Raw genomic sequence first — 16,497 nt, 5'->3', positions numbered from 1 at the left:
GGACCCGCAATTCTTTGTGAAGAATGCGGTCGCTCCCATCGAAGTTGAGGGACCTGCAGTTCCACGTCCCGAGTTTCAAAGAGACCTTTATGTTAAATTGGACGCCCTATTTGATGTCTTACTCCGAATTCCGAAAAAAAACGTATTTATCATCGAAAAAAACACAAAAAATATTTTAAAAACTAACTTAATCCACCTTTGTGGTTGGAGCCTTCCTCACTTATTACCAACAATGGGTGATATGATGGGGTTGGACACAAATTTAATCTATTTTTTATATCCGGAATAAAAATGCACATAAATATCACTTAAGTGGCCATATCTCTAGACAGGGTTGCCAGATCTTCAATGTTTCGAACTCGTTGGAAAGGTCTTTTGATAACCTAACCAACGATGGGTCGGATGGTGGATCCGGACATAGTTTACATACATTTAAGTGAGATCCGGCTTCCAAAAAGTCCATAAATATCACTTAAGTGGCCATATCTCGAGACAAGGTTGCCAGATCTTCAATGTTTTGGACTCGTTGGAAAGGTCTTTTGATAACCTAACCAACGATGGGTCGGATGGTGGATCTGGACATAGTTTACATACATTTAAGTGAGATCCGGTTTCCAAAAAGTACATAAATATCACTTATGTGGCCATATCTCGAGACAGGGTTGCCAGATCATCAATATTTTGGACTCGTTGGAAAGGTCTTTTGATAACCTAACCAACGATGGGTCGGATGGTGGATCCGGACATAGTTTACATACATTTAAGTGAGATCCGGCTTCCAAAAAGTCCATAAATATCACATAAGTGGCCATATCTCAAGACAGGGTTGCCAGATCTTCAATGTTTTGGACTCGTTGGAAAGGACTTTTGATAACCTAACCAACGATGAGTCGGATGGTGGATCTGGACATAGTTTACATACATTTAAGTGAGATCCGGCTTCCAAAAAGTACATAAATATCACTTATGTGGCCATATCTCGAGACAGGGTTGCCAGATCATCAATATTTTGGACTCGTTGGAAAGGTCTTTTGATAACCTAACCAACGATGGGTCGGATGGTGGATCCGGACATAGTTTACATACATTTAAATGAGATCCGGTTTCCAAAAAGTACATAAATATCACTTATGTGGCCATATCTCGAGACAGGGTTGCCAGATCATCAATGTTTTGAACTCGTTGGAAAGGTCTTTTGATAACCTAACCAACGATGGGTCGGATGGTGGATCCGGACATAGTTTACATACATTTAAGTGAGATCCGGCTTCCAAAAAGTCCATAAATATCACATAAGTGGCCATATCTCGAGACAGGGTTGCCAGATCTTCGATGTTTTGGACTCGTTGGAAAGGTCTTTTGATAACCTAACCAACGATGGGTCGGATGGTGGATCTGGACATAGTTTACATACATTTAAGTGAGATCCGGCTTCCAAAAAGTACATAAATATCACTTAAGTGGCCATATCTCGAGACAGGGTTGCCAGATCTTCAATGTTTTGGACTCGTTGGAAAGGTCTTTTGATAACCTAACCAACGATGGGTCGGATGGTGGATCCGGACATAGTTTACATACATTTAAGTGAGATCCGGATATATGTGAAAACACATTTTTATGTATAACTTTTGAACTACTTATCGAAACTTCAAACAATTCAATAGCGATGTATGGGACCCTAAACCAAGTCGAATGCAACCGGTTTGATCAAAATCGGCCCAGCCAGTGCCGAGAAAACTTGGCAAGAATTTTGAACACATACATACATACACACACACATACACACACACACACATATACACACACACACACACACACATACACACACACACACAGACATTTGTTCAAATTTCTGATTCTGATTCGATAGGTATACATGAAGGTGGGTCTACGAGCTTTTAATAAAAAGTTTATTTTTTGAGCAGGATTATAGCCTTACCTCAGTGAGGAAGGCAAAACTCTGCCATTTTCCGTTACTTGACTGTTAATTTTTTTTGGAACATGTAATTTTAAGGGAAATTTCATTTTTTCATGTAGAACAAAATTTTTCATTTTAAAATTTCGTGTTATTTCTAACTTTGCAGGGTTATATTTTCGAGTGTAACAATGTTCAACAAAGTTGTTGAGCAGACAACAAAAACATAAGGGGTTTGCTTCTAAACATCACAAGTTATCGCGATTTTACGAAAAAAAAAGTTACCCTGCAAAGTAAGAAAAAACAAGAAATTTTAAAATTAAAAATTTTATTTTACATGGTCTCCCAAGTGTGAATGTATGGCACGGGGAGAGGGCACCGAATACCTATACTACACTTAATTTTTTTTTGCGTCCAGTGCGTACACACACAAAGTCATTTATTTAGTTTTCGATTCTGAGTCGATATGTATTCATGATGGTAAGTCTTCGAGCTTTTAATAAAAAGTTCATTTTTAGAGCAGAATAATAGCCTTACCTCAGTGGGGAAGGCAAAATCTTTGAAAAAAGGTATTTTGTATTTTGTTAGATAGCTTTTATGGCAAAACATTATTTTTGAATTAACTTTTTTGTTTTTGCCAAAACAATCCAATAAATGAAATGAAATGAAAAAATAGCAATTTCAAAGGTTATTTTGTAACTTTTTTCCTTCCCCTGCTCAATTTTTCTCTCGTGTACCAGTAAACTCTAACACCGTTTGAATTAGTCAGCTGTTGAAAGGTACCCCATAACTCAGCTTAGGATAATTACTGCACTGATGTGTTTGCCAAAACAATCCAATAAATGAAATGAAATGAAAAACTAACTTAATCCACCCATGTGGTTGGAGCCTTCCTCACAACAATGGCTGTACACAAGTTTCATCTATTTTTTAGATCTGGCTTCCAAAAAGTACATCGATATCACTTAAGTGGCCATATCTCGAGACAGGGTTGCCAGATCTTCAATGTTTTGGGCTCGTTGGAAAGGTTTTTTGATAACCTAACCAACGATGGGTCGGATGATGGATCCGGACAAAGTTTACATACATTTAAGTGAGATCCGGCTTCAAAAAAGTACATCAATATCACTTAAGAGGCCATATCTCGAGACAGGGTTGCCAGATCTTCAATGTTTTGGACTCGTTGGAAAGGTCTTTTGATAACCTAACCAACAATAGGTCGGATGGTGGATCCGGACATAGTTTACATACATTTAAGTGAGATCCAGCTTCAAAAAAGTACATCAATATCACTTAAGTGGCCATATCTCGAGACAGGATTGCCAGATCTTCAATGTTTTGCACTCGTTGGAAAGGTCTTTTGATAACCTAACCGACAATAGGTCGGATGGTGGATCCGGACATAGTTTACATACATTTAAGTGAGATCCGGCTTCAAAAAAGTACATCAATATCACTTAAGTGGCCATATCTCGAGACAGGGTTGCCAGATCTTCAATGTTTTTGGCTCGTTGGAAAGTGTTTTTTATAATCTAACCAACGATGGGTCGGATGATGGATCCGGACATAGTTTACATACATTTAAGTGAGATCCGGCTTCAGAAAAGTACATAAATGTCACTTAAGTGGCCATATCACGAGACAGGGTTGCCAGATCTTCAATGTATTGGACTCGTTGGAAAGGTCTTTTGATAACCTAACCAACAATTGGTCGGATGGTGGATCCGGACATAGTTCACATACATTTAAGTGAGATCCGGCTTCAAAAAAGTACATCAATATCACTTAAGAGGCCATATCTCGAGACAGGGTTGCCAGATCTTCAATGTTTTAGACTCGTTGGAAAGGTCTTTTGATAACCTAACCAACAATAGGTCGGATGGTGGATCCGGACATAGTTTACATACATTTAAGTGAAATCCGGCAAAAAAAAAGTACATCAATATCACTTAAGTGACCATATCTCGAGACAGGATTGCCAGATCTTCAATGTTTTGCACTCGTTGGAAAGGTCTTTTGATAACCTAACCAACAATGGGTCGGATGGTGGATCCGGACATAGTTTACATACATTTAAGTGAGATCCGGCTTCAAAAAAGTACATCAATATCACTTAAGGGGCCATATCTCGAGACAGGGTTGCCAGATCTTCAATGTTTTAGACTCGTTGGAAAGGTCTTTTGATAATCTAATCAACGATGGGTCGGATGATGGACCCGGACATAGTTTACATACATTTTAGTGAGATCCAGCTTCAAAAAAGTACATCAATATCACTTAAGTGGCCATATCTCGAGACAGGGTTGACTGATCTTCAATGTTTTGGACTCGTTGGAAAGGTCTTTTGATAACCTAACCAACGATGGGTCGGATGATGGACCCGGACATAGTTTACATACAGTTAAGTGAGATCCAAATATATGTGAAAACACATTTTTATACATTACTTTTGAACTACTTATCGAAACTTCAATCTGTATAAAACTCGATCTATGGGACCCTAAACCAAGTCGAATGCAACAAGTTCGGGTCAAATCGGTTCAGCCAGTGCCGAGAAACATGAGCTAGTTTGTTGGTCACATACATACATACACACACACATACACACACACATACACACAGACATTTGTTCAGTTTTCGATTCTGAGTCGATATGTATACATGAAGGTGGGTCTACGACGTTTTTATACGAAGTTCATTTTTAGAGCAGGATTATAGCCTTACCTCAGTGAGGAAAGCAAAATGAATTAACTTTTTCAAATCTTATTTCAACTCTGAGAATGCGTGTTGGACATTTTCCGCAGAAAAAACATCATATAAGGGACTTAAAATCGTATACGGGTCTAATACTCTTACAAATATCCGAGTAATCTCAGTAAAAATCACAACTTTTTAAATCATGTTCACACCATACATCAAACATTACGACTATTTCCATAATATGGTGATCCGTTTTGAAGTATCGTGGTTTAATCTTAACTTGGGACCAAAAAAAAAAATTGTTTTGTCGAATCCCAATGTGTAGCAAAATGTTTTTCTGCGAAAAAAAAACAAACTTCGTTTCTTACTTAAATATACTACTCAGATATTTTTTACTCGCTCATCGCCGATGAATTCCATGACTTGCAAAGCAGCCAGCAATTTGGTCAATCGCTTCATACAGCGATAGAATACTTCGGGATTTTTCTGCGCAATCAGGCCCCTTGGATGTAAGTGTCGTGAGTCTTTACAAATTGATCATATATAAAGGGTATGTAGAAATGGAAAAAAGGATTACAATAAGGAATGTTATGGATATTAGAATAAATTTTATAGTGAATAGATAACACCGACCAACTTCATTTATGCGCATTCCCAAATCACGAAGAAGCATGAATTTTGGGGTCCCTAGATACACGTGCTTTTTAATTTTTTGAAATATATTCAAGCAGGGCCGGATGGTATCTCTTCAAAGTTATGGAGTATAGTATGGAGAATTGGTGCGGTTCAAATTTGCAAATTTGAAGAGATCATAACAACAGAATTTTGGGACTACAAAATTAATTGGAACTTACACTTTGGACTGAAAAAAGTGTACATGTCGAAAATCTACTCTCCCTTTTTCCTGGTACCCCTCAAACGCTTGGTTTGCTTCCGGTTCACATTCTCAATGACAGATAATAGCCGGAGTTGGTATGTGTACGAGTTGGTTTTGGCATCCACCCAGAACAAACAATAGCTGTTAAAGTTTGCCAAAGCTTTTTGTGATTTTTTTTTCTCTCCGTTCCTAGGTTGACCGGAGATTCCGGCCACCGCAGGTTTGTAAGCCCAAGCCAAAACTCACCTGAAACGGCAGCGAAAATGATGAAACTAACGCCGTGTAGCAGCCTCATCTCATCTCTCTGCGTTGTCCCGGCCAGCGTCGTTGTTCCACCACGGGGCCAAGCTCGTCGGGAACGATACACGGAGTTGTCCTGATGCTGCTGCTGCTGCTACAACAACAACTCTTCCCTGCTGCTGCTCCTCCTCCACCGACCACCCCACCACCAGGTTGCCGTGGGGCGACAATTTTGACGAAATCGATTGCGCCAGCGAACTCCCAATGATGACGAGAAACAGAAAGAGAGAGAGTGCGGTAGAACCGAAATTGCTGCTGTTCTGATCTGCTCCTCGAATTGCGTTGGTCGTCCAGAACTGCTCTGGTCCTACGGGAGGGATGGTAATGGCTGGGGCAGGAACAATGAAAATGGCAGCGGTGAGTGGTGAAAAGCAATTTCCGGTCAAGAAACGATCATGTTTTTCTGCAAATTTCAAACAGAACGAGAAAACAGAGAGAAAAGGTATTATTAATCGAAAATTTCCAATTTATTGCGAGAGTGCAAATGCGATTCGGTTCATCTATATGTCTCTGTAAGTCGCCTTATTTCTGAGTGCACGTAAACAACAATGATTTAAATGTCAATTTTCTTATTCGATTTCACCAGAAGCATGGAGGCTTCTTACTTTTTTTTTCCTAGGGCAAATACAGTTTTCCAATTTCAATTTCTTTCACAAGTCGACAAACACCTCAAAAATAGCTTACAAAACCATAAATCGTCCAGCTTTTTTGTTCGAAAGCAAGCACAACGCAGCGCTAGGTAATGTGGTCAGAGCGCTTTCTTGAACGAATGCCATGATAAGTTGGCGGTTGGCTTCTTGGCTTCCATGTTCAATTTGCTAGTTTTTCCATCTTATACGGTCTTTTACCTTGAATGCGTTATAGTTATGTATAGAAACAAAATTATATTTAAGAAAATACTGTCCGGAAAGAAGAGGACGAAGATAACACCGACCAACAAACATTTTTGCGCAGGCCCAACTCGAGGGTAAGCATGAAGTTTGAGGTCCCCAGAAACACGTGCACTTTGAATATTTCAAAAGTAGGGGAAATAAACCCATTTTAAGCCTAATAAGCGGTCTTGTTTGAATGATGCTGGATAATCTGGAGTGTTCCTTGATATTCAGTGAAACCAAGTACACCAACGAGTAGAGCAACTTTTTGTGAACATTTCTGTTAATTTTCACTTTTATTAAAAGTTATGCTATTCCTTTTACAAGCATTTTAAAAAAATATTTCAAAAACGCATTCTAATCAGTCGTGTGCATTGGGCCACGCCCATTTTTGTAGTTTCAGCTTAGATCTTTTTTTCTTCCAACGCTCGTTTGGGTCTGCTTCGTGCTGCCAAAATTGATGAAATTTTGAGCGAACACTCACGAAAAGTAGCATTTATAGAGAAAGTTTCCTGGCAACACCACAAGCACTGCTGGTGGTGTTGGTGGCCACCTTTTGTTCTTTATTTGCCTTCGCTTCTCGCTCGGTTTTCTTCAGCCTTCGATTAGAATGGATGGTCAAAATTGAAACGTCAAAAGACTTAGCGCGTTTGTTTTTTTGATGGCGCTTGATAATTATTTACATGTTTCGGGATTATTTTTCAAGTGAGCGACTAAGTAACGGTCAAAAGAACATGTAGCCGGTAGTTGGAAGCAATTTTATATCTTAAGCGCTTTGAAATCGTTAGCGCAAGTGAAAAGATATTGATGGCGACTTTCGTTAAGCAGTTAACCTCTTGCGTGTGGATGTGTGTTCCACCAAAATGATGAGAAATGGTCTCGCAAAATAGAAATAATGATCAAAACACGGGTCCTCCACAGACCGTTATTATGAAAAAAAAAATTCCACCCAATCCAATGATTGGACAGGGTTCCTGGAACCATTCTGCACCTCTGGGCTGAGTTTCAAAATATTTGCCGGCAGAAATTTCGAATACGGTCAGTTTTAGTGTTTCGAGTTGAAATTAAGGAGAAACCGCATGTAAAGTGCGTAGGAAATGTTCAAACTTTCAATTTTTTAACTCCGAAACATTATTGATCATGGTTTTAAATTGAACTAACATGTAGCAGAATGATATAAAAACGATTTACAGCACTGACTTAGCCGGATTAAGCCTAAGTCAAGTGACTTAAGTATATTATTTACAAGTTTATACCTTAATATTTAAAAAAAAAACTCCTACATCAAGGAATTTTCAGTCCAAGAAAACTAGATTACACAAAAATAACTTAAAATGGGGTGACTTTGAGCCAAGGGGTGACATTGTACCAAATTTTACGATTTTATAATAGTCAGATAGCTTAACAACAGCTCGATAAGCTTGAATTGCAAAGTATAATCGTTGCAAATATTGTTCCTAAATTATGTTTTCCTTGCCATAAAAAGTTCAATAAGAACAAAAAACTAAAAATAAATAAATAGTTAAAGCTATAGTTTCATAAGCCTTACCACATGACCCCAACAAGTGTTTTAGGACACAAGTCACATTGAAAACATACATCGCCTGTACGTATTTGACTATACTGGGTTCGGTGCACCGCGGTGGTGGAGTGTTAAACGTGGTTGCCTCTCACCCCAGTTTGGCTGGTATTGTTTGTAGAGCGAACAATTTGATTTGATTAGATATTTAACTGTACTATTTCCGTGATTTCATAAGATATGGCAAGCTTGTTATAATATTGATTGTGTTTTCACATTGGGCAGAAGTAGGTTTTGTTTTGATGAATACATTATTAGTGAACATTCTTGATGATCAATAATATGTTCTATTGAATTCTAACTATGAGTTACTTTAATCAATTATAAAATGTTATTTTTTTATTTTATGACTATAACTGCAATGTTGGAAAATAATTGATTGGTTTGAAACATTAATCTTGTGGGAAGTTGTGTCATTAAACTTTTGCTAATTATAATCATTACACAGGACATCAAAAATATATGAGCTAAATGATAGCTTAAGTACTCTCCGGATTTCATTAGTAAGGTTGAAATGTTTAAACAAAACAAGAACAATTTTATTCTAATTGCAATGTCACAAACTTGCCACGTACAAAAATTTGTTTATTTTGATTGTTTTATTTGATTTCAGTAGGAATTGATTCAAGACTTTAAAATGTGAGCATCATTTTCAAATTTGGAGGATTCCAGGAGATTTTAAATTCATTTTAATTTATATAATTATAAATCAACAGGCTTTATTTAAACAGAATAAGCAGATTGCGTAGCAATATCATCAAATTGCTTTGTGGGAACATAAATAGACCAAATTAATCCGTCTACAAATAAATAAATTTACATAAAATTCAAGCTTATCAAAGTAATCTTGGCTCAAAGTGACCCCATTTAAAGTTATTTTTGTGCAATCTAGTTTTCTTTGACTGAAAATTCCTTAATGTATGAGTTTTTTTTAAATATTAAGGTATAAACTTGTAAATAATATACTTAAGTCACTTGACTTCGGCTTAATCCGGCTAAGTCAGTGCTGTAAATCAATTTTATATCATTCTGCTACATGTTAGTACAATTTAAAACCATGATCAATAATGTTTCGGAGTTAAAACATTGAAACTTTGATCATTTCCTACGCACTTTACATGCGGTTTCTCCTTAATTTCAACTCGAAACACTAAAACTGACCGTATTCGAAATTTCTGCCGGCAAATATTTTGAAACTCGGCCCAGAGGTGCAGAATGGTCCCAGGAACCCTGTCCAATCATTGGTTTGGGTGGAATTTTTTTTTTCATAATAACGATCTGTGGGGACCCGTGCAAAAGTGCAATAAATTTGATATTTTTGGCCAGTAAGTGGCATACATTTGCGTGCTTACTCGAGCCAGTGCTGTTGCTGGTAAGTTTACAGCCTAAATAGTATTTTTGGAGCTTTAATCGAGCATCAAACTCTCCATATAACGAAGATAGGTGTTTGATTAGAAAGGGTATATTTCCCCTAGTTAGACAGGGCCGAAGGGTTTTTCTCCAAATTTGTATGGAGAACTAGTGCTGTTCGCTACTCCCACATATTGCATGCAATTTTTTAGATGTATGCAACCGCTCTAATTCCCCATACATACTTAGAAGAAAAACCATTCGGCCCAGTCAATTTTTGAAAAATTCAAATTGCACGTGTTTCTGGGAACCACGTTGAGCCTGTGCAGTCATTTTGTCAGTTTTTGTAGATCAGTGTAATCTTGAAGAACTTTGGAATTTATTCTCTAAATAATTGAAAAAAAAAATCAATAATATAAGGCATGGTATCAATTATTACAAAATAGCCAGACAAGTGATTTAAAACTCTGTAATCTTTTCTCTTCCACTATCCACCTTAGAGAGACGAATGCACAATGGTGTAAAGTCTCTATAATAAAAAATAATAATTAAAAAATGCCGTCAACTGGGACAAACCGGAATAACAGTCTGATGGTACGTTCGTTTGATGGCTAGTTCCACGCTGAGTGCCGCACTCAGAGCTGTCAAAGTGTTTCTTTGAAGAAACTAGCGTTAGTTCCGCACGAGTTTCACCGCCATCTTGGAACTGAAACTCTAGTGCCGCACTCGATATTTTTTCAGTTTCATGCGAGTTCCACGCGCACTGACAAATGACGTTCGATTGAACTAAAACTGGCAGTGCCGCACCGGCTCTTCAAACGAACGTACCATGAATATGAGAAGCCTTGGGGACAGCAGTTTGTAAATCACTTATGGGTCATTCCATCTGAAGCGGAACAGCATTTGAAAATTACCCTCTCCGATCCTGCTCAAATTTGGCAGGGCTGTTGATACTATCAAAACATGCAAGAATCCCGAATTTCATCCAAATCGGACCACCCCCTCAATTTTAGTACCCTCCCAAAAAATCGACTTTTTGACGATTTTTGAGCAAACCCCCTATCTTCAAACGGCGATAACTCAGGAACCACAAATCTTAGAGGGTCAGTCTTAGACTCAATTTTGATGGAAATTGGTTGAGAATCCATTTCCGTGATCGAAATGTTGATTAATTATTTTTTTGCTACCTGTATTGCGCAATCGAAAACTTTAAACGGCCGTATTCCAAACACCCCAACTTATTTTTTTTTTATTTGACCTCACCATCGTGTTCCCCGGCCAATTATACATCGTCGCCATCGTGCTAACTTGTCGTACGTGCATTTTGGGCCAAATTGACTTAAGAACGCCATTTTGTACAGCTCACAATGCCTCACCTTTTGACCTTCACAGATCCCCAAAATTCGATTTCAATTCTGAGATATTCAACAAAAACCGAAAAAACTCCGTGCATTTTTGTCACTTTACATATGAAAGTAGTTTCAATCTTGTTGTGCTATCTTGTCACTGCATGAAAATTGATGTAAGTGCGACAAAAGGCCAAAGGGATTTCAGGCCAGGAAAGTCAGGATGCGTTTGTCGCACGTACAAGCTAGACTACCGTAAACATTTGTAATTATAACTCGGGACCTCGGCAACCAACTTCAACCAAACTTCCGGACAATGCACAGAATGGCCAGCCAAACAAAACGTGTTTGTTATTGTTTACATTGCGTGCTCTCGTTTTTGTATATTCAAGGTCAAACATTAAAACGCGTTTTTCTCGGAACGTCAAAATGGCGGGTGCGACAAGATAGCACGACGACGTCGACATAAGAATCACTTATCGACAGAAATGAATACGTTTCGTTCCAGAGATATCGAATTTAAAAGTTTAGTGTTTTCGAAATTATCTACATCAGCTTCATTCGCCGCATCTTCTATAAGCACACATGCGGGCTGATCAATAACTGCTAACCTGTTGACCTGGGAGATGATTATTTTAATTTATAATTTTATAATTTTACGCAAATATTTATTCAAATGGCTAATAGGGGAAATTCTCGTATGTTTGGCAGATTAAGTCCTCGCTCCTAGTTTCGTCCAATTTGCTCATTTTCACTATAGAAATGGATTCTACGTCCAATTTCCTTCAAAATTGAGTCTAAGACCGACCTTCTAAGATTTGTGGTTTCTGAGCTATCGCCGTTTGAAACTAGGAGGTTTGGTAAAAAATCGCCAAAAAGTCGAATTTTTGGGGAGGTACAAAAATGGAGGGGGTGGTCCGATTTGGATGAAATTCGGGATTCTTGCATGTTTTGATAGTATCAACAGCTCTGCCAAATTTGAGCAGGATCGGAGAGGGTAATTTTCAAATTTGCACTTTTTCGTGCACAGTTGAGATGGAATGACCCTTATGTAAAAGCATCAATTAAGGATATTAATGAATCTCTGGATAGTTATTAACCCATTACCCCTTGCAACCAATGGTCCTGATTGTTTTAAAAAGACTCAGTCACTCGCGAGCAGAAATCGAGAGCCATGAATAACTGCTTTGATATATTTCTACCGTTTGTCACTTCCACACCAATCGCTACTGAACACTCTCTCTCTCTCTCTTTGCTCTCACTCTCACTCCAATTGGGTTGAACAGCGAATGGACCGATTGCGTTATGTCGCTCAAAATTTACTGAGAAAAGTTTGCGATCGGCTTTGTTTTACTCAGTTATTAAACTGCTTGAAATCTATGTTATCAAAAATGTTTTGCAATTTTGTTGATAACCCGACATCAAAGACACAATTACAAGCATTTTCCATCGTGCCAAATACAAATTGACGGCAAACTGTGGTAATGCAGGCCAAGCGAGTGCCGAGCTTGTATTTTGTTAGATTCTCTCTCTCTTAAATTCACGAAGTATTTGTGTCGCTGGGAGAAGCGATTGAGCAAGTCGCTTGCAGCCTGCCCAGTCACGACGTTCTAGCAGGATTCTAGCAGAGTTCTTACAAGGCTGGATATTCTTAGAGCATTCTAGCAGAAATGTTCCATCGTTCTAGCAGGATTCTGACAGAACCAGCTCTGCTAGGATATTTCGTGACTGGGTGAGGGTAGTGTTCGCTCGCGAAAGGTTGCAAGCTCCAATTTGCAAAGATTTGTCGACGAAGAATGAGTGATTTCTGATCTTCGAACCGAAAATCAGGACCCTTGCTTGCAACACTGCCAGTTTTTCTGGGCGTAAAGGGCGGTTGGTGTCCAGCGCGGTGGGTCTGGCAAACATTGGCCAATCTGTTTCCCTTGACAAACATGCATATGGGTCATTCCACCTCAACCGTATCAGCACTTGAATCATCTTTTACTGATCAAGCTCAAATTTGGTGGGGCTTTTGATAGAAGCAAAAATCCCTATTTTCATCCAAATCGGAGCACTTCCTCATTTTTTACACAACCCCAATCATTCGCTGTTTTTGCGAAATTGTGAAAAACCTCAATTTTCAAACAGCGAAAACTCGAAACCCCCAAGTCGTAGAAGGTTGATCTGGGACTCATTTCAATACTTATACGATCATGCTCGAGAAAAAAGGGAATTTATATGGAAACTCCGCCTTTTGACGACTTTGAGAGTTAAGGTATTGAGGTATTGAAGAAAAATAAGTTAATCATTGGGGCGCATATCCGCCTCACAATAAACAATAAAAAAAGTACGTGCACGCAGAAAAATGTTTTGTAGAATCAGCCTGTACGAGGTTTGAATCAACAAAATTTTTGTTGAATATAATCAACAAAAAATTTGCGTTGAAACAAACCTTGATTTTCTCAATTCCACAAAAATCTTTTGTTGTTTTGAAAAAGCTGCTTTGACGTTTAGCGTTGATTCAACAAAAATCATGATTTTCAAATCAAGAAAACGTTTTGTTGATTCAAATATGCCTTATTTTTCTGCGTGTGGAATTGATTCACGCACTCTTCTTTAACATCGAAAATTGTTTTCAGTATGTGTTGCGCAAATAAAAGCTAAGTGCTTAATATTAATTTAAAGCTTTTTTTCAAAGCTGTGAAACGTTCTAACACTGAACTTTCTTACAATAAGATTTCAAAACCTAGACACTGAAACGAGTTTCCCATGTAAAATTTAGCCGATGCTTTAAAGTGTCAGTTCACTTGAAAAGCTTAAGAAGCCAAGCACAGTTTATCCTAAAATGACCCCAACATCTCACCTCTTTCACTGAACAAAAAAAAACACAGCATCTGGAAGGAAGGGAAAAAAATCTAACCAAAGATTTCAAAAGCCATAATCGGTTGTTTTGCTCCTTTTCAATTTGCCTCTGTGGGAATCCTCTTAAACATGCATGAATACCTTGGGCTCTCTTCAGGCCAAATCACTTACTCCGTTGTACACCCACAGCGCTGGACGGGGAAACAAAAAATGCTCTAAAATGTTACACGCAGAGAAAAACCATCCCTTTAATTCCCTATTCCCCGTACCACCTGACCCAATCTGTGTCTCTTCCGTCAGCAACATTCAGCACAGTTCGTTAGACTCCGCACAGACCGGCGTCGGTGATCCAGGAAGCTTGGTTTCTCTAAAGAGAGAGTCCTGAGGACTCCTAGTCGGAACGAGTTGCACCACAGTTCGCTTAGTTTCGCCTCAATCATGGGAACGCTGAGAGATGAAAAAGTAGCCATCACCAGAGAGAGAAAGAAAGAGAGAGAGGAGCCAAAAAAGACATGAAGCAAGAACAGGAAAAATCAACAACACTGGAATCGAAAAACCAGTCCAAACAGAAGTTTATGGGGGCAATGCTTGAAGTTTAAATTTTCTTTTTCCTGTTTTGGAGCCTCGTCTGCAGTTTCCAGTCGACGGAAAATAACATAACTTTGTTCTGCAGACCAGCCAGAAAGCAAAAGAGGAGCACTGAAGGAAGTAATCCAATTTAATGCTCTCCCTTACGAGGCGGTAAGTAGTAACGACTCCTCAGCATTAAAACATTTACAAGCAAAACTTTACTTTTTTGTTTGCCTTGTTGTGTTGAAAGATTTTTTTCTGCTTTTTAGAGTTTCATCATCCAGGAAGTTTCATTTGGACTTTGTAATCACTTTTCTGACCCAACTATCGAAGAACGGCTGGAATAATCTTGAAATATTTGAATATTAAATTTTATTAAGGTACTGTACACTAGAATGGCAAATCTGGTTTTAATCTGGGTACGCTACACTGAAATAAAAAAAAAGTACGAAATTTCTTTATTCTGGGAATTTTGCCTCTCTTCCTTATTTAGAAATTGAGTTTTTCGAATTACCAAATAAAGAAAAATGGCAAAATTCTATAGAGTATAGGAATTTTGTACTTTTTTTTTATTTCAGCGTACTCAGCAAAAAATCCGATGGCAAAAAAGCATGGACATCACCTTCGTCAAAATTAACACTAAATATTACACACTGCATGTAGATTTTTTTGCAAACACAAAAAAATAAGTTGCAACCTACGGGATTCAAACCCAGCACCAACAGTAAGGACTGGCGCCTTAGCCCACTCGGCCATCAGACCGATGAAGACTCGAAAGGATAAACGCATATATTAGCTTGACATTTCGGTCAAGTAGGTTTCCCATACTGATGGGCTACACATTTCAGGGCGTAAAATTACATAAAATTGCATAAAATAATGCAATATTTATTTTACACCCAGGCCTTTTACACGCAGCTGGATTGCTACTTTTTTAGCTGTGTAGGACTAATCCTGTTATTTTGGCAGATGTCTAAAGTTGAGGTACGTTTTTGGCCAAAAATGACCTCTCGAAAAATCATTTTTCTACTATTTTTGTTAGAATTGCTCGAAAACTGCTCAAATGTTTGAAAATCTCCACTTCAAACATTGTAGCGTGCCAATACGATTCCCTCGAACAAGAAACAATGTTGGATGACTTGTTTTTGCCATATCGTTGTATTTGAGCATCATTTTAGTTTCATTTGACCCAATGTCACCCTCTCTAAGGGGTGAGATTGGGTCAATTTTCAAACTATTTTGGGAAAATGTTAGTAAACTATCTAAGAACAAATCTACACCAACCGGCTGTCGCATGATTGTGATACATGGCGGCATGAAAGTATATCAGAATCTGCATGAAATCTGTTCTCATGCATTTTTTGCGATATAGGGGTATGACATTTTTGCCCGTTACCGACAATTATCAACATTACCGACGGCTTTTTGATTGTATTTCTCAAAAAACCCTTAACAGAACGAGGATTGAACCACCAACTTCTTAGTTATTGATCCGACACGCTACCACCGCGCCATGGACGTTTGATGAAATGAGAATGAAATAGTATCAACATAATCTTCTCTGTGAAGTGTTGCTCGGGGACGGGCCAGCATTATATGTGTTGGTGAGAACTGCAGATCGCTGAAATGTTTACACGCGAGCAAAAATGATCTACGGGCTTGCTGCAAAAAAAGTTATAAAATGTGACATATTCTGCAGCAAATCCACTGTTGCAGATTTTGAGATATATTTTTCCTTTGGGTGTACGTTGAGCTTCATCCATAAAGTACGTCACGCTAAAATTAGCCAAAATTTACCCCCCCTCCCCCCCTTTGTCACGCTTTTCCTATACTTACAACATGCAATGTCACACTTGCTCAGACCCTCCCTCCCCCCTAGAGCGTGGCATACTTTATGGATGACGCACCCAAATGGCGGTCGCATGATTGTGATGCATGGCGGCATGAAAGTATATCAGAATCTGCATGAAAACTGTCCTCATGCATTTTTTGCGATATAGGGGTATGACATTTTTGCCCGTTACCGACAATTATCGGAATTACCGACGGCTTTTGGTTGTATTTCACAAAAAAAACCCTTATCAGAACGAGAATTGAACCACCAACTTCTTGGTTATTGATCCGACACGCTACCACCGCGCCAT

At 38.5% G+C, this 16,497-nt stretch overlaps 1 protein-coding gene across 5 annotated transcripts in view; it reads right to left on the bottom strand.

The window, feature by feature from the left end:
- LOC120418059 (acetylcholine receptor subunit alpha-like) overlaps positions 1 to 16,497 on the bottom strand; it is a 664,850-nt gene that overhangs the window by 121,174 nt on the left and 527,179 nt on the right. For all 5 annotated transcript variants that reach the window (XM_052708361.1, XM_052708364.1, XM_052708360.1 and 2 more), the window contains one exon: positions 5,739 to 6,195. In XM_052708361.1, coding sequence (XP_052564321.1) covers positions 5,739 to 5,787 — 49 coding nt within the window. In that variant the 5' untranslated portion in view covers positions 5,788 to 6,195. The remainder of the gene's footprint in view (positions 1 to 5,738; positions 6,196 to 16,497) is intronic.

The sequence above is a fragment of the Culex pipiens genome, chromosome 1 (genome assembly GCF_016801865.2).
Source record: "Culex pipiens pallens isolate TS chromosome 1, TS_CPP_V2, whole genome shotgun sequence".
NCBI lineage: Eukaryota > Metazoa > Arthropoda > Insecta > Diptera > Culicidae > Culex > Culex pipiens.
The sequence above is the reverse complement of the archived record's forward strand: the minus strand, read 5'-3'. Positions and strand labels throughout refer to the sequence as shown.